Source organism: Corylus avellana, chromosome 1, assembly GCF_965113065.1.
Source record: "Corylus avellana chromosome 1, dhCorAvel1.hap1.2, whole genome shotgun sequence".
Taxonomy (NCBI): Eukaryota; Viridiplantae; Streptophyta; class Magnoliopsida; order Fagales; family Betulaceae; genus Corylus; species Corylus avellana.
In genome coordinates this window covers 37763385-37787808 of record NC_142490.1, presented here as the reverse complement: position 1 = coordinate 37787808, position 24424 = coordinate 37763385, and the positions used below count along the sequence as shown (strand labels likewise).

The 24424-nt window shown below is 35.6% G+C and overlaps 2 protein-coding genes across 2 annotated transcripts; one reads left to right on the top strand and one right to left on the bottom strand.

The window, feature by feature from the left end:
- Positions 1 to 197: 197 nt before the first annotated feature.
- On the bottom strand, positions 198 to 5700 carry TPS7 (trehalose-phosphatase/synthase 7). The gene is made up of 4 exons (XM_059583580.2): positions 5522 to 5700; positions 3151 to 5247; positions 2791 to 3064; positions 198 to 1172 (listed from the first exon to the last, which is right to left on the bottom strand). Exons 2-4 carry the CDS (start codon positions 5130 to 5132, stop codon positions 861 to 863), a joined length of 2568 nt encoding a protein of 855 aa, XP_059439563.1. The 5' UTR covers positions 5133 to 5247; positions 5522 to 5700; the 3' UTR covers positions 198 to 860.
- Positions 5701 to 22398: 16698 nt separating this feature from the next.
- Positions 22399 to 22887, top strand: LOC148589802 (protein FAR1-RELATED SEQUENCE 5-like). The gene has a single exon (XM_088515125.1). It carries the CDS (start codon positions 22399 to 22401, stop codon positions 22885 to 22887), a length of 489 nt encoding a protein of 162 aa, XP_088371251.1.
- The last annotated feature ends 1537 nt before the right edge of the window (positions 22888 to 24424 follow it).

Here is a 24424-nt window from a genome sequence, read left to right as displayed (position 1 = left end):
AGGCCTCCACACACTCTTCTGTATAAGGTGAACATCATAGATGTTGCCTCCACCCGCTCCTTTGTGTGGGGTGAAGACATTCCTGTCTTTCTTCACCATTATCTTATTGCCCCCATTTCAGGCCATAAAACCTCGGTGTAAATTACTTTGATGTTGTCCATGTCAAACACAAGAGAGTGGAGGTAGAGCATATAAAATTAAATTGGAAATTGGAAATTTTGCTATAGAATTTACAGACTTAATATGCAAAACAATAATCCGAGTAACAATGGTAAAAGAAATTCACTCAAAATTTAAAAGGGCAAAAAAAAAAAAAAAAAAAAGGCACCAGTGTACCGTTTCATCTAATGGGGGCGTCTACTTCAGCTGAAACATGTTTTCTGTAATCCCTTGCACATCTTTCCCAAAATGAAAAGTTACTTATCCCTGCTAGAATATGCAAGAAGATACACCTGGACTACCTGATCAGTATTATAATTTGCATTAAGCAGGCTGGAGAGCCTTTTATGTGTATGTGCAGCGATTATTTAGACATTTCTACCCATGAACAGATGTGGTAGGTCCCGTCAAATCCTTCAGGTGGCTGAGCTGATGTAAAAAAATTCTGCTTTCCAAGTAAAACCCATACAATCCACACTTCACTTTGCATGTTTATGTCACAGACAAAAAAATCCAAGCTGTTGATGTTTTTCCAAAATGGCCACCAAATGATCAGAAAGAAGTCATATAAAGTTTCTCCCACCAAGTTCAAACAGAGATGAAAAGCATCATCACCTTTAATCATAGACCAGCATGTTATTCTTCCTGATTGGCTTAAAGCAGAAGCACTGAAGTTAGAGGAAAAGCCATGGAGGAGGACTTCAAGGGGAACTTTCATCTTCATCACTCGGGGAGGATGTAGGATCTGAAGCATCTGCAAGAGCATCAAGCATGTTTATGACCTCTATTGTGTCATCCAAATAGTATTTGGCTTTACTTGGCTTCTGTCCAACAGTGCACGCAAATACGGACGTATTAGAAGAGAGGACACCACTATTAATTGCATTGCCAATGATCTCAAACATATCCTCATCAGATCGGTCATCACCGATACATAGTACAAAATCAGCTTGCTTGCCTCTCTCCGCCATTGCTGTGAAAATCTTTTCTGCAACCAAACCTTTACTGACTCCCTAAAACCCAAGCTATATGTTAGATTCAAATATCATGTTTTCTACGCAGTAGATGTTCCAATTTTTTACTAGTAAGGTGTATATCAAAGCACCAAAACTGGCAAAACAAGTCTACAGGAAATTTTTTGTGAAAGGAGGAAATACATCTAACACCAGAATTATAAAGCAAGGTCAATTTCAAGTAATATAAAGAAAGTAAGGCACAGGATATATATATAAGTAAAGCACTGGATAAATATCCATGCAAGGATAGGCAACCATACAAGAGTTTGTCTTGCCCTCTCTGCCAAGAACTTAACAAAGTGGATTAATCAGGATGGTTTACCAAGATTATAAATTTATTTGTTACTTCTATTTTACAACAAAGTTTGCTTCTAACAACCCAGGATTGGGGTTAGCGTAAAAGATACAGGGGAATGTTAACTGAATTCTCAAAGCATGGGAAAAGATCAATTCTATTTGCTTTCTTGGTTTAATCTTGTGGCTCCAGCAAGTGATGATGCTGCTGTCCACTTTTAGACAACCTAACGCCTATACATATCTTATCAATCACACACTTTATCCAATCTGCAAGCAAAGTTTTAGTCCAAACCTATGCAAACACGAGTTAAACAATAATTAATATGTCAGTAATGGTAAGATGCACCAACATGCCACTAGTTCCATTGCTCTCTATGGTCCTAAAATTCTGCAAACTTTATCTCGAGGCTTAATTTTAAGTAGAAGACCTTGTAAGTAAAAGCAAAGCATGTCACTGTGAGGATGGCGTGTGTCCTTAGCCTTTTAGGGCAATTTGACTTGGTTTATTTAGATGGAACAAAAATAGGGCCAGTCTAATTTACAGGAACCATTTGGCCCCTGTGCCAAACCGATGCATAAACTCTGTACGTCAATGCTAACCTTGTCTACTATGCCAATATCAAACGGCTTATCTTCAATGTGTTAGAGAAGTTGAGGTTGCTCTGATCCAATTCTAGCACACCCCTCTCATATTGCAGCATTTCAATATACTCGCAATCACGGGTAACTGATGCCATAAACTAGCACTTTAACTATATCGAAGTCAAGAGCATCGCACCACTTTTGGCAAGCAATAAATCACAAGTTCTTAGAACTTTAGACTGTTCCTGGGCTTGTTCATGTTCTATGTAGGCAATGGATTGATTATGTAGAAGGAACTATATTTTTAGATCTACCGAATAATTGTTATGCTTTTATATTAACCCTTGGTTGAGTAAACATAAACAAGTAAATCTTCATCACGGTTGATCACACACTTCAATAATGATGTCATGTTTACATTATTGAATTGGAAATGCATCCAATTGTTTCTTGCTTTGTTCATCATTAAATTCGCACAATAAAAGTGTAAGAGTGTCAGATGGAAAAATGAAGGCAATACTCCATAACCGCATCTGACATGTGTTCCAACATAATGGATGACTCAGACAACTTTTTATTCATAAAAAGGCTGGAAGAACATGGTTAGAAGTTTATTCTACAAGCAGTCATAAAATAGGAATATACACGGCAATTCAATCATAAGATGTTATAATGGACAGGAACTCACATTCATATTTGAATTCCAAAAAATCTAAACTAGAGTTGAGATATCTACCTGTGGCTTCACTTCAACAATGTACTGACCACTTTTGACAGCAACGGGTTCATTTGCTAGCACACTTTCTAGATGGTCCAACATCTCCTTAGCCTGGCCAGATCCAAAACCAGGGTCTGCATCCCGATGGTGCCAAACCAAGGCACTCTCCTTAGTTTCAATATAAGAACCATCAGTGGATTCAGTATACAATTTCATAACAGGCTCAGCTATCTGTGTCCACCCAAAATCATTGCTCTGTCCGCAGGTTTCCCAATCCTTTTGAGCAGGCCACCTAATATACCGTGCAATTTAGACACAAAAGGCAGAAGGCAAAAGCAAACAAGCGTTAATGTATAGGAGAAATAAAAATTAGCATACCTCATGAAGTAACCATGTTCAGCAGCAATTCCAACTTTCTTGCAAGGAGTAAACCACTTGCCTAAACTATCTCTTCCTCTTCCGCTGACAACAAACACAGTGTTTTTAACATCACTACAAAGCATGTTTATGATAGAGATAACCTCTTGACTTGGGCTCTTGTTGATGGAAGTTTGGGGCATTACAGTACCATCATAATCCAAAAGTATAGCCCTATTTCTGGACCTTGAATACGCAGCCACAATGGAATCAATAGACAACTTTCTGAAACTAGGATCCAGCGCCACAACCCTGAAACCAAAGCTCAAACCAATTCCCCAACAACGTCTTTTGAAATGGTCCTTGCAAGTCCTTTCCATATCTTGGAAAAAGCTCCTTGCCCAGAATGCCACATCATGTGAGCTCACATACCTATAATGGTTCTCATGGCGCATTTGCTTCTCAGCATCAGCCATTGAAATTGACTCATTCATTGCCTCAGCAGTTGCTTCAACGTTCCATGGGTTGATCCGAATTGCACCACTCAATGAAGGCGAACAGCCAATGAACTCTGATACTACTAGCATGCTCTTCTTGGGCACACTCAATTCTGAACTTGACTCCGACCCAGAAACGCCCTGCCTGCAAACAATGTACTCATAAGGTGTAAGATTCATTCCATCCCTCACAGCTGTGACCACAACGCACTCAGCAACAGTGTAATATGCTGCTCGTTCACTGAGAGAAACTGGTTTGTCAATGAAGACAATCGGTTCATACCCAGGACGGCCAAAATTTTTGTTAATCCTCTTGCAACTTGCATGTATTTCAGCCTGTATTTCCTCGAGATCTTTCCCTCTTCCCCTAGCAGGGTTTGCAATCTGTACTAAAACTGCCCTTCCTTGCCATTTTGGGTGCTGCTTCAACATCTGTTCCATTGCCAGGAGTTTCAAATTGACGCCTTTAAATATGTCCATATCATCAACCCCAAGCAATATAGTTTTTCCTTCAAACTGTTGCTTGAGCTCTCCCACCCTCCAGTCCTTATCTGCGAGTTTCAAAACAGATTCAATCTGTCCCATGTGAATACCAACCGGCATGATTTTTATCCCCACAGTCCTTCCATAATATTCCAACCCAATATAACCCCTTTTGGACTGATACTCCAAACCCAACATTCGGCTGCAACAAGACAGGAAATGCCGAGCATAATCAAAAGTGTGGAAACCAATTAGATCCGAATTCAAAAGTGCCTTGAGAATCTCTTCCCTTACAGGCAGAGTCCTATATATCTCTGATGAAGGAAATGGACTGTGGAGAAAAAACCCCATTCTCAGCCTATTGAACCTCCTCCTCAGGAAGGTAGGCAGCACCATCAAATGGTAATCATGAATCCAAACATAGTCATCCTCAGGGTTTATAACCTCGATCACCCTTTGCGAGAAAATCTTATTTGCCGCCACATATGCCTCCCACAAAGACCGATCAAACCGTCCACCATGATTCGCCGAGAAGGGAAGCATGTAATGAAAAAGCGGCCACAAATGCTGTTTACAAAACCCATGATAAAACTTTAACAAAATATCAGGCGGTAAAAAAGCTGGGACACACTTAAACCTATCCAACAAAAGCTGCGACACATCATCTTGTTCACTGGAATCAACATCAACCCTCAAAGACCCTACATACAGAACCTCCATATCTTCAGGTAAACCATCCTTCAGCTGTAATAACAATGAGTCCTCATCCCAACTAAAACTCCACCCTTTATTATCAGGCCTACGCTTTGCTTTCACAGGGAGCTGATTAGCGACAATAATGATACGGTCCTGAGCAAGCGAGGATGGAACGTCCGATGATACACTATTGGCCTGATCATCGTCAAGCTCAGAAATAACCCCCGGAACCGTCATTACACGGGGAAGGCGCTTCTTTTCGCGACCCATTACCGGAAAGTTCCCGGAAGCTAGATCTAAAAGATTGGTATACGATCTAGACATCATCTTTTAACCAATTCTACGGTACACCCTCAATCCAAAAAAATCTTTCACAAGATCGCAAGATTATAAACAAAACCCACAACTGCTTTTGTTCGAAACGACTATAACTGGGCACGATCTGAAATGAATATCACATAAGTAGCATCATTACAAAGACTAAAAACTAATTTCATAGAAACAAAATAAAGCACAATCAACCGTTAACACAAACTAGTGAATGACATTGAAACATAGCAAAAGATCTATCAACGCAATTCCTACACATTAAGGTTCCATTTTCGTAATCCGTAGGACAAAATTCAACCAAAACATCAGAAAAGGATCCCAATAAATTGCAAATTACACCATCAAATACACTCAAAAACGAAAAAGAACGAAACTTCAATACTTACCACAGCTCCGAAACAAGAAAATTTGGATCTGAGAATCAAAATAAAGAAAGCAATTTGGCGCTTTCAGCAGCAAGAAATCTAGGGTTTCTTTTGGTTCGGTTTGGTCCTTTCTTTCTCCCAGGAGTCACCTTCCAATCCCTCTCTCTCTCTCTCTCTCTACAATATACAATGCTCCTTTCCTTGGGAGGAAAAAGAAATAGTTACTAAATTTTAAGAAATTAAAAAAAAAAAAAAAAACAAAACAAAAGGAAGAGGATAAGGTCGGCCAGTACACTACCCAGTAATGCCAACTGGCATGGACGAGTCTTTCGCTCACGCGCCCTCTTACTCCCTCCAACTAGGACATTTCCACGTGTCGGTCTCCTAGAGCGCCACGTGATCGAAGTGTTAGCACGTTTTGAAGAGAAACTGGGTCCCAACGCCGTGTCTGCCTCGCATAGGCTCTGACCCCACACGTCATCGTTTATCCCATTTAAATATCACAATCACATCCGCAACGTTTCACGGTAAGCCCTCATAGCAACCAACCAATTTTCGCCACGTAAACTTGGTCAGGCTTTGGGGAAACTGTAGGGTGGTCCACGGAGTACCTGAATATTCCCATGGGCCCGGCTGCCACGAGTTTCTGTTCACGTTCTCGCCACGAGGCGGAAGACGATAGGAAACCTGCGGATAAGGTGTACCAGACGATGACCTGGCTTAGGTGATGACATCATTGATAACGTCATGTGAAGACATGGCACCACGTGTTTAAGATTGTTTTATATATATATATATATAGAGAGAGAGAGAGGGATTTGTATTTTGTTGTAGCATTATGGATGATTTGTGAATGACATTAATTTGTGGTTGGCGGAAGGAAGGAGAAAGGGAAACCGTGAAATGTCGTTTTCATCCTCGTGGATTTTCCTTTATGGCCACTTGGTTGTTGATGGTTTCCTCTGGAATAATCCAAAAAAATAAGGGTATGATATTTATTGCATTTAACATAAACCCCCAAGTCAGAGCAAATTGTGTGCGTTATTTGACTCGTATGCTGTCTCCTACCTAATTCCCCTAGTCAGGGAAGCAGGTGATAGTTTGCTTTGTGAGCATGTTGTAGAGAAACTTTCTCTACTTCTCGAATTATATGGACAGGTTTCCACCTGTGTTTTTCTTTTGTCTACCTGTCAAAATTTTATATCCAAAATTGAAAATACCACTCATCTTTCATACTTATCTCTATGAAATCAAGCCTATTTTTCAACATCTTTTATTAACTTTCTATCTATTTCTATAGTAAATAACTTTTAACAGTTTTCAATATTTAAAAATTCACATGTTTAATATGTATTTGTGTATAGCTCCATCTTATTTGCCACACAATTAACAGGTGAGAGAGTTAAAGTATTTTCATTTAAAATAAACTACATCCAGCACAGCAAGGTTTACTTACCCAAAAAAAAAAACTAAAAAATTTCTAACATTCTCTTTCATCTCAATAAAAAATCAAGATATTCTTGAAAATTATATTCTAAAATGGTTTGGGTCCGTTTGGGTTTACGATTTTAACAGGTGAGAGAGTTAAGTATTTTCATTTAAAATAAGCTACATCCAGCGCAGCAAAATATTGAAACATTTAGTGTAGTGAGTACGGTTTACTTACCAAAAAAACAAAAAAAAAAAAACAAAAAAATTTCTAACATTCTCTTTCGTCTCAATGAAAGCATAAAGATATTCTTGAAAATTATATTCTAAAATGGCTAGGATCTGTTTGGGTTTACGATTTTAATAGGTGAGAGAGTTAAGTATTTTCATTTAAAATAAACTACATCCAACGCAGCAAAATATTGAAACATTTAAGGCCTTGTTTGGATGGGCCAAATTTCTTTCTTGTTTTAGATTTTTTAAGAAATCGATGCAGATGTGTTGTTTGGATGGACCAAATTTCATTCTTGTTTTGAATTTTTTAAGAAACCGATGCAAATGTGTTGTTTGGTTTTCAAAGAGAAAACGTGATTTTTAGAACGTTGGGCAAAAATTTTGAGTTTGTGAATTTGTGCCAAATCTGTTTACAAAATAAAAAAATATGAATTTGAAAACAAAACAGAAAACGTGCCAAGCCAAACAAGGCTCTAAAAAAACTAAAAAACTAAAAAATCTCTAACATTCTCTTTCATCTCAATGAAAAAATAAAGATATTCTTGAAAATTATATTCTAAAATGGTTAGGGTTCGTTTGGGTTTACGATTTTAACAGGTGAGAGAGTTAAGTATTTTCATTTAAAATAAACTACATCCAGCGCAGCAAAATATTAAAACATTTAGTGTAGTGAGTACGGTTTACTTACCAAAAATAAAAAATAAAAAATCTCTAACATTCTCTTTCGTCTCAATGATAAAATAAAGATATTCTAGAAAATTATATTCTAAAATGGTTAGGGTCCGTTTGAGTTTACGATTTTAAAAAAAGTGTGATTTAAAAATATGATTTTTAAAAATGCAATTATAGCATTTGACAAAATTGCAGTTTGACCTTTAAAATTATGCGTTTTAAAAAAAATACATCATTACCTGTGATATAAAAACGCAGATTTTTCAAGTTGTCAAATCGCAATTTTTTAAAAACGCAATGCCAAACAATCTATTTTCTGTAATTTGGTTTAAAATCGTACTTTCTGTTTATAAAATCGCAATACCAAAACACACCTTTAATGAAAGTGGATAAGTGAGATAGAAAGCTAGATATAGGTGCTTTGAAAAACTTTCAAATCTATATATATATATATATATTTTTTTTTACGGCACTTAAACCAAATCCTTCAAATCTAACCAGAGTCAAGTGCAATCCACTTACTCATACATTAGTTAATTAAATATCTTTAACATATAAGTAACGTTATTTAGTAGATTGTTATACAATTGTTATACAATTAGGATGGCGTAACACTGAAACTCAGTCATTAAATTTTTTATTTTTTATTTTAACAAGTGCTAATTTAATAACAAATTTTTAGGATCAAAATTGTAAGAGAGATTACTCATAAAATATACAAAGGCATGCATGCTTTAGTTGGCATGGTTGGTCTCCACCAAGAAGCACTCATTTTGGGATATGATATGAGATTTGGAAAAGTGACAGCAGCCTCATTCCGTACACGGTACATCCAATGGTATATTCCTGGATATGTCGATTCCCACTGCTGGTTGGGGTTGGAGCGTTATACGTGCATTAAAGTATTGAAAAAGCAGCCAATTGATTAATGCCCATTTGGACCTAATCCTATTTATCCCCTTAACAACTTCCTAAGCATGGTTTGATGATTTGGATGTATGATTCTCAAGATTTTTTTTTTTTTTTTTTAAATCTTTTTTTGGGAATAAATAAAGTAGAAAATAAATAATATTTTAAATAAAAAAATAAAAATGTATAGCTAAAATGATGAGCCATATGTAAATGTTTTGAAAAATCTGATAGCTAAAATAAGAAAAGGTAATTCTTTAACTAAAATTTATATATATATATGAAAAATGCTATTTCTCCTTCTCCTGTCAATCTTCCATCTATCTTCACCAATTTTTTTTTAAAAAAAAACTAACCATTGGATATTTAAGATCCACATGTAGGAAAACAGATCGGATGATTGATTTAAAAAGAAAATGAATGAGAGATGGACATGAATATATAACTGTATATGTATGAATAAGTTTCAATATATTCCTATTTTATGGGGTTTTTTCTTAGCTATTTCTATTTTTCTAGTTAATTTCGTAGAAGAATCAAATAATGATACACTTATTCTTACCTTTTTACATAATTTTTTCATACTTATAGGTTGCTTTTAAAACCATTATTAAATATAGAATTTTTTATTAAATTTTAATTCAATAATAATTTTAAAAATCAAATATAAGTGTAAAAAATTGTGTAAAAAAATAAAATAAATAAATAAATGTAACATTCCTCTAGAAGAATCATCGTACTCATTTACTAACTCCTCGTAAATTATAGTAGTTTCACCTAAAGCATCTACGTGCATGTCGTATACCCATTGGCATTCAATTGTTTGTACTACAGTTAACATCAAAGAACCCAAAATTTATGGCTTCTTTGAAAGTTTATTGTGTTGTATTTGTTTTTTGGATTTTTGAAAATAAAACATAAAAACTTTTGAAAAACGAGTGTTAGATAATTTGAAAAACAGAAAACAAAATTGAAAAGGCATTTACTTTATCTGAAAATCATGAGATCCCTAGTAAGAAAATAAAGCAATGGTTTGCAAGCTTTGATTTGAATGTTAGTTTCATGCCAACATCCTTAGGTTTTATCGTGTTGTTAAATTACCAGTTATCTCAAAACTTAAGTTTTGGGCTCAAACTACTTATCCCATGATAAGGACCAGAAAAAATATTGGCATGCACGTGAGGGAGGGTGTCGAGAAATAATCTCACATCGCCTGTGGATAAGACTTTGGGCATGTTTATAAGGAGCGGACAACCATCTTCTATAAAATCGATTTTATAAGATGAGTTAGGTACATATATTTCTTCATAGTATCATGTTAAATATATTGAAGACGAGAGAAATGAAAGAGAGAAGAGAGTAGAAGCATATAATGGATTACATTGTATTGAGTAGTGTATTCCATATAAAGTATTACATAGACCTCTATTTATAGAGATGTTATGAATGATAGGCAAGTAAACCTAGTAGGCTAAAAAAAAGGTAAACCGAATAGACTAAAGAAACCCTATAATACATAAGGAAATAAATAACCTTAAAATTACAATAAGAACTTGCAATGTGTGTCTCAATTTTTTTTCTCTCTAAACACAAACCCTAGAGGAGAAAGAAGGTTTTCTCACATCCATTCCTAGACGGCGGGGGATCAGTTGCTGCCAGTGTTTCTTTTAGCCGGATATCGTGTCAATGGCAGATGAAGTGACGAGGATCATGGAAAATTTTTCCCTGTTGGAAGAGGAGCAACTGGAGTTGGAAATACCAAAACAAAAGATGGAAGGAACTGCGCAGAGGGGCAAACAGTGTCTCGTAGGGAAACTCATTGCCGACCATTTGGTCAGTAAGGATACGATAAGAGCGAAACTAATTCGGGGATGGAAATCGTCAGGAAATCTCTCATCCAGAGTACTGGGGGAGAACCTTTTTTTTTCTGGAGTTTGAACATGAGTGGGACAAGATTAGATTCTTGGAGGGGAGACCTTGGGTCTTTGAGGGGCATCTCTTCTCCGTGGAGGAGTTTGATGGGTTAACACCACCAACACAGATTGTTTTTGAGAAAATTGCCTTTTGGGTACGTATGCTTAACCTACCACTGGCTTGCATGAGCAAGGACGTGGGTACCCTGATTGTATCAACCATGGGTTTTTTCGAGGAGGTCGATATTGATATTGATGGTGTGGGATGGGGAGAGTTCCTGTGCGTAAGAATACAACTAGATCTAACAAAACCTTTATCGAGGGGAAGGTTTCTAAAGCTCCAAGGAAAATCGGTTTGGGTGGATTTCCAATATGAACGCTTGCCTAGATATTGGTTTAATTGTGGTATCATCAACCATGGAAAAGCAGGATGTCTGAAACGAAGTACCGTACGAAGTCAAGGGGGCGAGCTACAATATGAGCCATGATTGAGGGTCCCTTCACCAACCAGAAGCTTCAACGTGGACAGGTACAGGAATGGGGCAAAACAAAAATATGGCAGCAGGTCACGTGATGGAGCATCTGGTGGCGGAGGTTTTTCAGGCAGCTTCAGCGGATCTCCACTTGGAGTTGACAACTCCGGTGGGGTACGCCGAAGGGCACATGGGGGACCGTCCAGGCGAAGGGGCGTAACGGACATGGATAGTGATGGGGGAAACTCTGGATGGTCAGGTGAAAATGAGGGAGGAAATCATGGGGCAGCAAATATTTCCCCATAGAAGGATCAAATTGAGTCAGCGGCTAAAAATGTAGGGGAGGAAATCTTGGGCAGTAATGTTGGTGTGATGGTTTCGTCCATGGCATTTATGGAAGAAAATCTTGAAACAAACATTGAGGGATCCTGTTCTATTAAAGAAGCCTTTCCACAAGGAATTAATAGCATGAAGGTACTAGTTGGGGGGAGTCATAATGTCCACGTGGTTCACTCTAAAGGAGGTGTAAAGCATAAGGAAAGGGATAGTGTGGACGTGGTAGGTTTGGGAGGATCAACAACACGTGTCACTGATAAGGGGCAAGTGGACTTGAGGGAAAAAAAACCCATCCACATGCACGGGCCCAAAGAAAAAGGAAGAAATATTGGCCCATCTGTGACTTCTTGGAAGCGGCGAGCATGTGCTGTGCAGGCAGTTGCAGCGCAGCACACCTTACCAGCCAGTGACCTTTCTCCAGAGGTTGTCTCGGTGAAATGGAGGAGAATTTATGACGATGGTGGGATGGGGGCCTTTGAAAAACGGGGAAAAAAAAGCAACAAAGGGTGATGATGTGTAGGCATAGGATTGTTCTCATGGATCAAGATTGGCGGGGGCTGCTCGGCAAACCCGTCGACCGCAATGATCTTCATAAGCTGGAACTGTCGAGGGCTTGGGAACCCTTGAGCACTTAGGGATCTCCGTTGCATGGTGAAGGTCAAGAAGCCCAATGTGGTTTTCTTGATGGAAATCAAAATGTACCAGAATCGGATGGAAAAATTAAAACCCAAGTTGGGTTTTAGCAACCTTTTGTGGTGGATTGTGTGGGGAAAAGTGGGGGTCTTGCACTATTGTGGAATGACGAAGCATGGTTAGAAATTAAAAACTATAGTCGAAGGCACATCAACGCTTCTATTAAAATGGTAAAGGGAGATGGGTCTTGGAAATTTACGGAGTTTTATGGCATTCGGAAGCTAATAAGCGCCATGAGGCTTGGAGTTTACTAAAATACATTTCCACCCTACAACCGGGACCATGGCTTTGTATTGGCGATTTTAATGAAATATTGGATGACTTGGAGAAATGTGGAGGATGCAGAAGAGCCCCTGGGCTGATGGAGGATTTCAAGAATACTTTGGTTTCAAGTGAGCTCTTTGAATTAGGAGCAAGTGGACCAAAGTATACCTAGAACAATGGAAGGAAGGGGCATGCTTTCATACAGGAAAAGTTGAATGGAGCAGTGGCTACAGCAAAATGGTGTACTCTTTTTCCTACAAACACTGTGACAGTTGAAGCTGCTCTAAGTTCTGACCACAATCCAGTATATATCAAGTTGCTGAATTTGTTATTATATAATCATATGATTTAATCATCAATTGATCATCTGATATAATCATATAAATTATAATGATGATACATTAATACTTCAATTGTGGTTATAAGTAACACATTGTTTAATCCAATGCCAATTACTTAATTTGGTATTATACGAATCACATTATCATTGTACATGAATAATATTATTAACTTGATTAAGTATTTGAATTGTTATTGGATTATATGATTAAGTATTGATCTTATACATTTATATTATTCAATATGCATATATGTATAATTATAATTATAACATATATAAACTTATAAGTTTATAACATACATTGGAACTAAGTATCTAGGTACTTAATTATTGTATTAGTATGAACTTGTATAGTTATGACTTATGTCATATTATATATGTATAATTTGTTATTATATAATCATATGATTTAACGATCAATTGATCATGTGATATAATCATATAAATTATAGTGATAATATATTAATATTTAAATTGTGATTTAATTCTCTAAAAAAAAATTGTGATTTAATGGTTAATTGATTATATTATAAGTCTAAATATTATTATTATTATTATTATTATACAATAAAGGCGGTTAGCGGTTTTTTATAAACTGCTTTTAAGGTGATTAGCGGTTAAGGCTTAACCGCCCGCCTTTTTACCCCAAGACACTCCTATGGTTGGACGCAATATCTGTCTAGGATTGCCTATTTGCTAAGCAATGTCCTATTAATTATTCAGGGTTGTGTTTCTCTCTTGTCCTATCTACATGAGAGATACACATGTAGTCTCTCTCTCTCTCTCTCTCTCTCTATATATATATATATATATATGTGTATGTTTATATAAATTAAATATAGATAATTCTTAAATTTAATTTTATAATAAGTTATTATAGCATACAAAAGTTATATGTCTAAAAATAAACTAAAAATGATTTATAGGATTCAAAAAAAAAAAAATTGGTGTTAACTCTTTCTCTTATCGAGATCACTCGGATCTTCAAAAAAATCAGAGTCAAGCTAAAATAATGTTGCGAACCAGAAGTCATTAATTAAATGGGGACATTTTCAATTATTTAGACTAAAAGAGGGGCAAAAAAAAAAAAAAAATTAGAAAGGGGCAAAAATATAATTTTGGGTGGACAAAACTAAAAAAAAAAAAATTAAAAAGAGGGCAAAAATATAATTTTATAGGAATAAATTTATTAAAAATTAATAACATTTTCAAAATGTTTGGGCGACATTCACCCCCCATCCCTTTACATGCTTCCACCCCTACATTCGGGTTTACGGGTTGATGCGTTTATATATATATATATATATATATATATATATATATATATATATAAATCTTTTTTTTTTTGAACTTTTTCTAAGTAAATAGCTTATGAGCATGGTTAAAAAAAAAAAAAAAAGAAAAAAGAAACTACCTTTTGCCCCCATGAACTACAACACCTTGGCACTTTCTCCCCATAAACTACCAACTATGACACCTAACCCCCATGAACTACCATTTTGTGCCCAAAACTCTCATTCTGTCAGTCAAATGCGTTAAATCAGATGGTTTACCTGTCACTTTGCCCCGATGAACTACAATTCATTGTCACTTTGCCCCCATGAACTACAACGCATTGTCATTTTGCCTCCATAAACTACAAGGCATTGTCACTTTGACCGTCTGAGTTAACGCCTTTGACTGACGAAATGGGGTTTTGGGCACAAAATGGTAGTTCATGGGGGTTGGGTGTCATAGTTGGTAGTTCATGGGAGCAAAGTGAAAATGAGTTGTAGTTCATGGGGGCAAAAGGTAGTTTCCCTTAAAAAAAAAATAAAAAATCACAGGTTCAGGTCATTCGGTTGTGTCATGTCATGTCATGTCAAATTGACATGACCCGTTAATTAAACAGGTCACACATGTCGTATTGTATCACCCTTTAAATTAGTGTGTCGTGTTCGGTAGGGGTGTTCAAGCAGGGCTGTAACGCCTCGGGAATTAATTAACTGGTAATTAACTCCACGGTTTGTCTCCCAGCCTTATTCTGCGTGGAACAAGACTAAGGGATCTCTACTATTCAAAAAGAAGAGATAAAGTAGCAGAAACATTAAGATTTTATAAATATTAATCATTACAACCAAACCAAGGATCATCAAAGTAGCTGAAATCACACTATATAAGTCATCCTTACAAGAAATCCATTCTATGCCTTGATATGCAAACATGCATCAAAGCTCTTAAGTTTACAGTATAGCAAAAGTACCAATTACCATGAGTACCCGCCTAATCTCGCAATAAGTCCTCAAGCATCTCCCTTTTCGAATCCTCCATGGTAACCAGATGCTTTGCGGTATCCATCTTCTGCTAAACTATCTATAAAGACACAAATGTACATATAGAGAAAAAAGAGAAATAATACAAGGGTAAATCCGACGACTTAATAAGTATAAATGCAAATGACGTACCCATCATTAAATGGTGAACTCAATTGTTTATAAAATACATGCAGCATTATGAGGTGACTGTTATCAAGAATGCAATATAGATATAATATATGCTGTAATATGAGAATCATGTCATAGTTCAACAATCTGGTCTACCTGAGATATTACCCCTTCTCAGCAGGGTTGGCGTTCTCCCGAAGAACCTGTAATACAATGCCTATGCCTCGACCATTGTACGCTTCCGTCCACCACTAGCAGCCCAACCGAGTCTGACCTCAGGTGGCCCATGCTACTAGTAATGTATGTCCTGTAATCACTAACTATTTGGCAATGGCTGGGCCTGTCATAAAAACTACTGGATCCAAGGCCCACACACACATACTTGATCATAAAGTTAACCTGTATAGTAAGCCCATGACCGTTACCCTACACATACTGGTGTACCATATCATATGATGCAATTAATCGTATCCATCTTTTACATGCATAGTTTTACAAATCTCATCATTATCTTGTTTATCAACATACGTTTTCTCAAAAGAAAGTTCACAGCAGTCGAAAATGTAATTCATGAGAGTTGCAAAATATGCATGTTATATATATATATATATATATATATATATATAAAATAGTCGTGCGATGCGGAAAAAGTAACAACAAGTATCCATGTGAGTTTATACTCACCCGGGTCGTAAGGCTCCTCCATAAAATCCCCTCGAAGCTCCATAATCTCGAATACTGAGAAAAGACATATTATTAGTTCTAAGTCCAACTAAAATGAACCTAGAACATGAAAACAGAGGCTATCAGATGATTGGTCAAAGTGGCGTTCCCTGGAACGCTTTGAGTCGTACATCTAGGCTCAAGGCCGTACGTCTGCCCGGAAGGTTCATGTAGAACCTCATTTGTTCCAAACGTCCTCCTATCCTCCCAAACTGGTTCCAAAGCTACCCAAAGGATTTCTAAGACCTTCCTATCTCAACACAATGCCTCCATGCATAAGAAAATACGTTCCACAAAGATGAAGCATTAACCCAACTTAAACCAAGATTAAGGGCAACAACATAACTGGAAGATCTACCAACTAAGCGAACTATGGAAAACACTTAAATAATATAACAACTAAGTAAGGAACAAACTAAGTTTAGAAGATTACCTCCTAGAAGCAAAACCTCCAAGAAATCTCTCATTCTCCTCCAAAAACTCTCATAACTCGCAAAATCACTCAAGCATGGATTCTAGAGGGCAACAGAAGCTAAATGGGGGGTAAGGGTCGAGTGAGGAGGGGTATTGATAGTGTAGGAAAAGCTGTGGGCATTGCAGGAGGTGTCTTGTAAAGTAGAGTATGTAATGTACTAAAGGGGCATACATCTGTGCACTATTTACCCAGCGCACCAAAGGCTGCATCATACGTACGAGCATTAACCAGTGGTCAACCAAAAGTCAGCATACGTCCGCGTGGTCCCCCATGTGTACGTCCGGTCAAAAAGTCTAAAATTTCCAAAATGCCTTTCCAGCTGTTCCTAGTGACCCAAAGCCCAAATTAAACCTCTAACTAAGCTACCTAAGCTTAGTTAATTATTTTGGTCACTACATTCTCTCCTCCTTATAAAAATTTCATCATCGAGATTTCGTAGCCCCAAAACACAAGAAGGAATAGTAACATCATCTTAACGTTCGTAGTCTTATAAGATTCGTGCTCAGCCCATTCTTGGGAAATCTTATCCCCTCCTTTCTTCGAGCACTAAGCTCTTCGTCCTATATAAAGTGATTCACGTCGACATCCTCAAAAGTTATAGCAAATCCACTTGCAAGTCCCCAAGGGAGTCGTAGTCGATGTTATCCACACTATATCAACCATTGTCAAACTTGATGACTCCTAAATTCACCAAAATAAGTAGCTCCACTTGGGAAATCAAGCCCATGGGTATCTTTGGCATAATGCCATACTTCTTAGCCGGAAGCAAACTTATCTTAATTGACTACTCTTAGACAATCCAAATGTAACGGTTATTCATAACCATAACGAATAGGCATACAGTCCAAGACAAAAGAAATTAACCATACGAATAAAATCCTTGAACCTCAATGTAAAGCCATGAAAGACATCTTGCTCAACTACCAAGTTCAGCAGCAAGGCAACTTGGTATACCGCTAAACCAACTCTCTTGGTGATTCCGACGGGTCCTACACGACTGGCTCTTACCAACATTATTGCTACAAAGACGACTAGCACTTTCGTTCGTAGTATCATCGGTATCATGCTCAGTGGGCTCCTAGGCTATCTCATCTCGTTCGCCAACTAACACTACACCATCCTCAAACAACTATGGAATGTCGTCTCGTAAGTCATCCAAAGCATCGTACTTAGTGTTTCCTATAATGTATCAGTTCTCATCAATCTCGACATCCAAGTCGATCAACTCACAAAATGAGTAATTCCACATACAGTCTGGATCGGTGGGTATTTATGCCATAACCACAATCAAGTGCTAAACAAATGCGGGTAGTGATTCCGTATGTCGTACTCTGCCTCCCACGATGCTTCCTCGACACCACGGTTATGCCACAATACCTTAATGATAGGAATCTTCTTAGTACGTAGCACTTGCTCCTTCCGATCCATGATCTTTACCGGCTCCTCAACGTATGTCAATCCTTTATGGATCCCTAATGGCTCGTACTCCACAACTACGTCGGAAAGGGATCCTCTCAAGTCCAAAGAAACTAGAAAATATCCAGTTTACGACAGAGAAATCCAAGGCCGTAAAAGATACATGTCATTCTCCTTAAAAAAAAAAAAAAAAAAAAAAAAAAAACGTTTACTCTACTGCGCACGTTAAGTCTGAGAAAAGGAAAACGTTTACTCTGCGCACGTTAAGTTTGCACACGTTACTCCAAAAACTAAAAACGCTAATGATGGGAATAGGAAAAGACAAAAAAGAAAAATGAAACAAAAAGGAAAAAAAAAATCATGCAACTTCAAAGAATAGGAAGAGACAGACAAAAAAAAGGCAAATAGAAAGACAAAGCAATAGGAAAACAATAACAAAAAAAAAAAAAAAAAAAAATCTTTGAAGAAAAAGCAATATCGTTTTTGTCATTCTCAAGTTAAAGGTAACCTTCAAGTTCTTCTTACCTTTTTTTTTTTTTGTGTGTGATTTTGTGTTTATCGGTTCTAATTCTACTAGTATAAACATATCTATTGAGATTGCGAGTATTTTCCTAACATTATCCTTAGTTGTTGATGTAGAGATATCCTTACTAGTATAAAGATATCTATGTAAGAAATTTCATTTAAGGTATGTCCCTTATGTCACATATATTATTATGATTATAAAATATATATAATTACGGTGTTCAGTGATCTATTCCAATTAAAGCTTATTCTGTGAAATCAAATATTCTGAATTAAATTGTTGATTTAATTCTTATGAAAACAAATATTTGAATTCATTATTGATTTTATTTTGTGGAATCAAATAATCTGTATTGATGATTTATTTGATTTTTATTCCTTGATGAGAGGAATAATTAAGGTAACAGCTCTAATTGAGGGTCCCTGACCTATCTATAAATAAGGCATGTGTATTCTATCAATTGACACTCACTAGTAGGCATAGGTCAGAAGAACCTTTCAATATTTTTTAGTTTTCTAGATTTGGTTGCTATGAAGTTGTTCTTCAACCCACTTGAGCAAAGCAAGGGCCGAAGGTACTTACATATTAAATTATTTTCGCTGTTAGTTTTATTGTTAATTAGCATTTAATATATATAGAATTTTTATATGTGGTATCAGAACCATCTCTATGCCATATTTGCTCAGCATTAAGTTATGTTGTTTATTATGCTCGATTTGTGAATATTGTTTAGTTTTATATATTTCTATTGTTGATAATATGATTGGAACACCTAAATTAAGGAATGAATGGAACCAAGTTCAAATTGTTTACACATATGGGGTTGTCCTGCTAAAGTGAGGATTTATAATCCACACCTAAGGAAATTAGATTTAAAGACAACCAGCGAAATTTTATAGGTTATGCAGTAAACTCTAAGGAGTTTAGTTTTTACTGTCCTTCATTCAATCCTAGAATTGTTGAGTTTAGAAATGCAAAATTTCTAGAGGATGCTAAACCTAGTGTGAGTGCTTATCCTCAAGGGATTGAATTAGAGGAAGCACGAGAGTTGAATGAAACTCCTCCACATGAAGGGTGTTTGATTGTGCTTAGGAAAAATCAAATTGATTATCTTGAACCACAATTGGTTCAAAACAGTCAACTCAAGAGGAACAAATTCAGAATGAACCTACTCAGATTTGGTCAAATGTAAAGAAAGTAGGATTAAGAAGATTCTCTATGATAAGGTGACCAACAATCCCTAGTGATTATGTTGTATACTTCCAGGAGTCTGATTTTTATGTCAGACCTACGGACGATCCAAAAATTGTTTTCACATCATTTTGGGTGGAGATAACTTTACATTGTGTTCAATGCCATGAAGGAGGAGATGAAATCCTTGGCTAAAATTCAAGTCTGCAATCTTGTTGACTTACCAAAGGGAGTTTTAGCCATAGGTTGCAAATGGGTTTACAAAGCCTAAAAGGATGCTTTCGGGTAATGTTGAACGATATAAAACTAGACTTGTAGCCAATGATCTTACTCAAAAGGAAGGCATTGACTATCATGGTATGAGTAGCTCATTTTGGCTTAGAGCATATCAAAAGGATGTGAAAAACAATTTTCCTGAATGAGAATCTTAAGGAAGAGGTATACATAAGACAACTTAAGGGTTTTATTGATAACAATCAGAAAGCTTGCAAATTAAGGATATCTATTAATGGGTTAAGATAGGCCTCTTACTAGTGGTATATAATATTTTACAAGGTTATTGTCTCACATGGTTTTATTGAGAACTTTGTTAATCATTGTATATACCGTAAGGTCAGTGGGAGTAAAAGTTACTTTAGTCATGTATATAGATAATATTTTGCTTGCAAGCAGCAATTTAGGTTTGCTACATGCCTACATAAAGTTCATCTCACTAAAGTTTTGGGAGAGATTCGGAATGAAGAACTATAAATCTTCAGTAGCACCTATTATTAAAGGGGATAAATTCCGTGTAAATCGATGTCCCAAAAATGTATTGGAACAAGAGCAGATGAAATATATTCCACATGTATGCACATGTCTACATTAGACCTGACATTGAAATAGCAGTTGGACTATTAGGTCAATATAGTATTATGGAATATGCAAGGAACCAAGAATTACAGTTTAACTTAAAGATACACATACCATTTTGTGGTGTTTATTTAGGTTTGATTTTTGCTAAATGTGTAGATAGTAGATAATCAACTTCAGTATATATATATTTTTTTATTGTTAAAAGGCTATATACTGAAGATGAAGTAAGTAGACTATAGTTGATACATCTACCATGAAAGCAAAAGTCATTATATGTTGTGAATTTGTTACATATGCATTATAGTTGAGACATTTTTTAAAGTTCTCAAGATTGTCGATTTTGTAGTTAGACCCATAAAGATCTTCTGAATTAATTCTATTACAGTTATTTTTTCTAAGAATAAACTAAGTAGAAGCAGAAGTATGTATATCGACATTAAGTATTTCAAAGAGAACATTAAGTGACATGCAGTGTCTATTGAGCATATAAGTATTAAATTAATGATTGCGGATCCCATGACTAAAGGTTTACCGGTAAAGAAAGTATAAAGTTATGTGGGATATATTAGATTTATTAATTCATTTGTGCTTAGTTTCTCTTTAATTGGTCTATAGACATAAAGGTAATGTTATAAAGATTTTTGTGCGCATATATATTATTCTTATTCGTGGAAATAAAATTAAAGTTGGACCCGAATGACTTATAGGAAGTTCATTCATAAAGTACATTATCCATAAAGTACTCATTTAGGGAGGTATTACACATTATGATACATGGAAGGGATGGCTTATCATATAAAAGCTTTACCGCCATGATTCACGTATAGAACTGAACACTATAAGAAATTTATGTGTCATAAGCGCAAAGTGGGAGGATGTAAGAAATTTCATTTAAGGTATGTCCCTTATGTCACATATATTATTATGATTATAAAATATATATAATTACAGTGTTTAGTGATTTATTCCAATTAAAGCTTATTTTGTGAAATCAAATATTCTGAATTAAATTATTGATTTAATTATTGTAAAAACAAATATTTGAATTCATTATTGATTTTATTTTGTGGAATCAAATAATCTGTATTGATTATGATTTTTATTCCTTGATGGGAGGAATAATTAAGATAACAGCTCTAATTGAGGATCCCTGACCTACCTATAAATAAAGTATGTGTATTTCATCAATTGTCATTCACTGGTAGGCATAGGTCAGAAAAACCTCTTAATGTTTTTTAATTTTCTAGATTTGGTTGCTGTGAAGTTGTTCTTCAACCTACTTGAGCAAAGCAATGGCCGGAGTTACTTATATATTAAATTATTTTCGCTGCTAGTTTTATTGTTAATTGGCATTTAATATATATATAATTCTTACAGATATTAGAAAATTCATACTATTAATATATATACAAAAAGTCGAATAGCAAATAAATAGATCATGTTCTATTTTTTAGTCGTAACCATTGAGATGTTTGTCTTATTTGTGTAAGATTTGAAAAGAAAACAAAAATTGCTTAGCTTTTAGTGGGATTTAGCCGTTCTTACATAACCATTCATGGGTTGAACTTTGAAACCTTTAGATTGCTTTTAATGTAGGATATTATTTGAATAATTATCGTTGAATATTATTAATTTATGAACACTTTGAATGAATGTGTTTGTTTGGTAATATAATTTCTTTTAGGGATAACAATATATGGATGTCTCACTCAAACATTTTGTGTCTCCAAATGTTCCTACGGAATTTACACCATCAAAAGGCATGCAATTTGAATCAGATGAGAGTGCATATAGTTTTTATAATGAGTATGGGAGAATTTCAAGTTTTAATATCAGAAAAGAGTAAGTGAACAAATGTAAAAAGACCGGAATTGTTACTTCAAGGAGATTAGTGTGCGAGAAGGAGGGAATTCGAGGTATAGATAAGCGAAATAGTTAAAAAAAAAAAAAAAAAAAAAAAAAAAAAAAAAAGATGTGGATGCGATGCACATTTAGTTATTGTGTATAATCAAGATAGTGACAAATACATGGTGAGTGACTTCGTTGCTGAGCATAATCACAAACTCCATCTCTCAACAATTGTACACATGATGCCATCACAACAGAAAATGTCTACAACTCAAGCTATTGATATTGATTTGGCATATGAATCAGGTTTAAGACTAAATGATTCTTATCAGCTTATGAGTAAACAAGTTGGTGGAGGTGATAACCTTGGTTTTATCAAGCAGGATCATAAGAACTATTTACGCAATAAGCAACAAAGTGCCTTGAAGTTTGGGGAAGCTGCTAGTTTGGAAAAGTATTTCCGTCAACAACTCAAAGAAAATCCTTCATATTATTATGCTTTTCAACTGGATGTTGAAGAGTTAATTACTAATAATTTTTGGGATGATGCAAGAATGATCATTGACTATAGTCATTTTGGTGAAGTAATTATGTTTAATACAACATATAACACAAATAGAGATGCAAGACCACTTGGTGTATTTTTGGAACTCAATTACCATAGATAGATTGTTGTATTTGGAATTGCACTAGTGTATGATGAAACAATTAAATCTTTTGTACGGTTATTTGAGACTTTCCTAGAAGCAATGTCTTAAAAGAAGATAATTACTATTTTTACCGATCAAGATGCAGCAATGTCAACTGCCCTTCAGATAGTGATGCCTGAAACGTATCATGTGTTGTGTAGTTGGCACATGTGGCAAAATGCTAATACGCACTTGGGCTATTTACTTAAAGGTGGGGTCCCCATTTAATAAAGATTTCTTAGCATGTGTCTATGAGTATAATGATGAAGATGACTTTCTCTCTACATGGAATATCATGTTAGAAAAGTATGATGCTCATGAAAATAAATGGCTAATAGATATATATTTAAATTGAAGGAGAAATCGGCCCAAGCATATGTAAAGAGGATATTTACTGTAGGAATCAAGAGTACACAACTTAGTGAGAGATTCAACTGTGACTTGAAGGATTGCTTACGCACTGATCTCAATATATTAGAATTCTTCACTAATTTTGAAAGAGTTGTCAAACAAAACTATGACAAGGAGTTAGAAGCAGAATACAACTTTAAACAAAAATTACCAAGATTGAATCTCAAGAACTCATCTATTCTGAATCAAGTAGCAAAAGTGTACACACCCAAGGTGTTTGTGTTATTTCAAAATGAAGTTGAAAATGTACCGCCACTTTTCATTATAGACCACAATGAAAGTCAAGAGATACATAGATATGTTGTTGGAGTTTTCAACGTACATGGAAAATACAACATTTTGTGGAATCCATAAGATCAAACTTTGTCTTGCTCTTATAGAAAGTTTGAGACATTCGGTATTTTGTGTCGGCATGCTCTAAAAATTCTTGATGTGTGGGATATCAAGTTGATTCCTTATGGATATATTCTAAAGAGATGGAGAAGAAATGCAAAAGATGATAATGAAAAACAATTCATGAAGAATGACACTGAGTTTGATACTCGATTAGGATATGCAGATAGGCATCAATCTTTCTGTCCTAAATATATTCAATTGGTAAATGAGGCATGTGAAACTGAAGAAGACTTTAATATCCTAAATGTAGCTATTGCAGATTTGAAGAAAAGACTTTGTGATGCAAATAATTGCCAAGCTAATGCAAAAGAAGATAATATTAGGCTTTTAACCAATATTGTAGACAAAGAGGATCAACCATGTGTTTCAATCATGGTAGGGCCAAAAGGAATAAAGAAAAAAAAGAGTTATTGTAATAAGAAACGTTGACCCAAACCATGGATAGAAAATATGAAGAAACCAAATGAAAGCAAGTCAAAGAATCAAACAAAGGAAATCAGAGTGTCAAAGGTAGTCTACTAAATTATCTTTATTGTCTTTCCATGTTAAACTTTGCTTTGATGTGATTATAGTATATTATTAATCTTATTAAACACACATGATTTTTACAAGGTATAGAAACACATGACTGCATGGCACAGAAGAGCAACGAGGATATCACATATAATCATGTTCCTAGCTTTACCCAAATATCTAGGGTAAAATATTC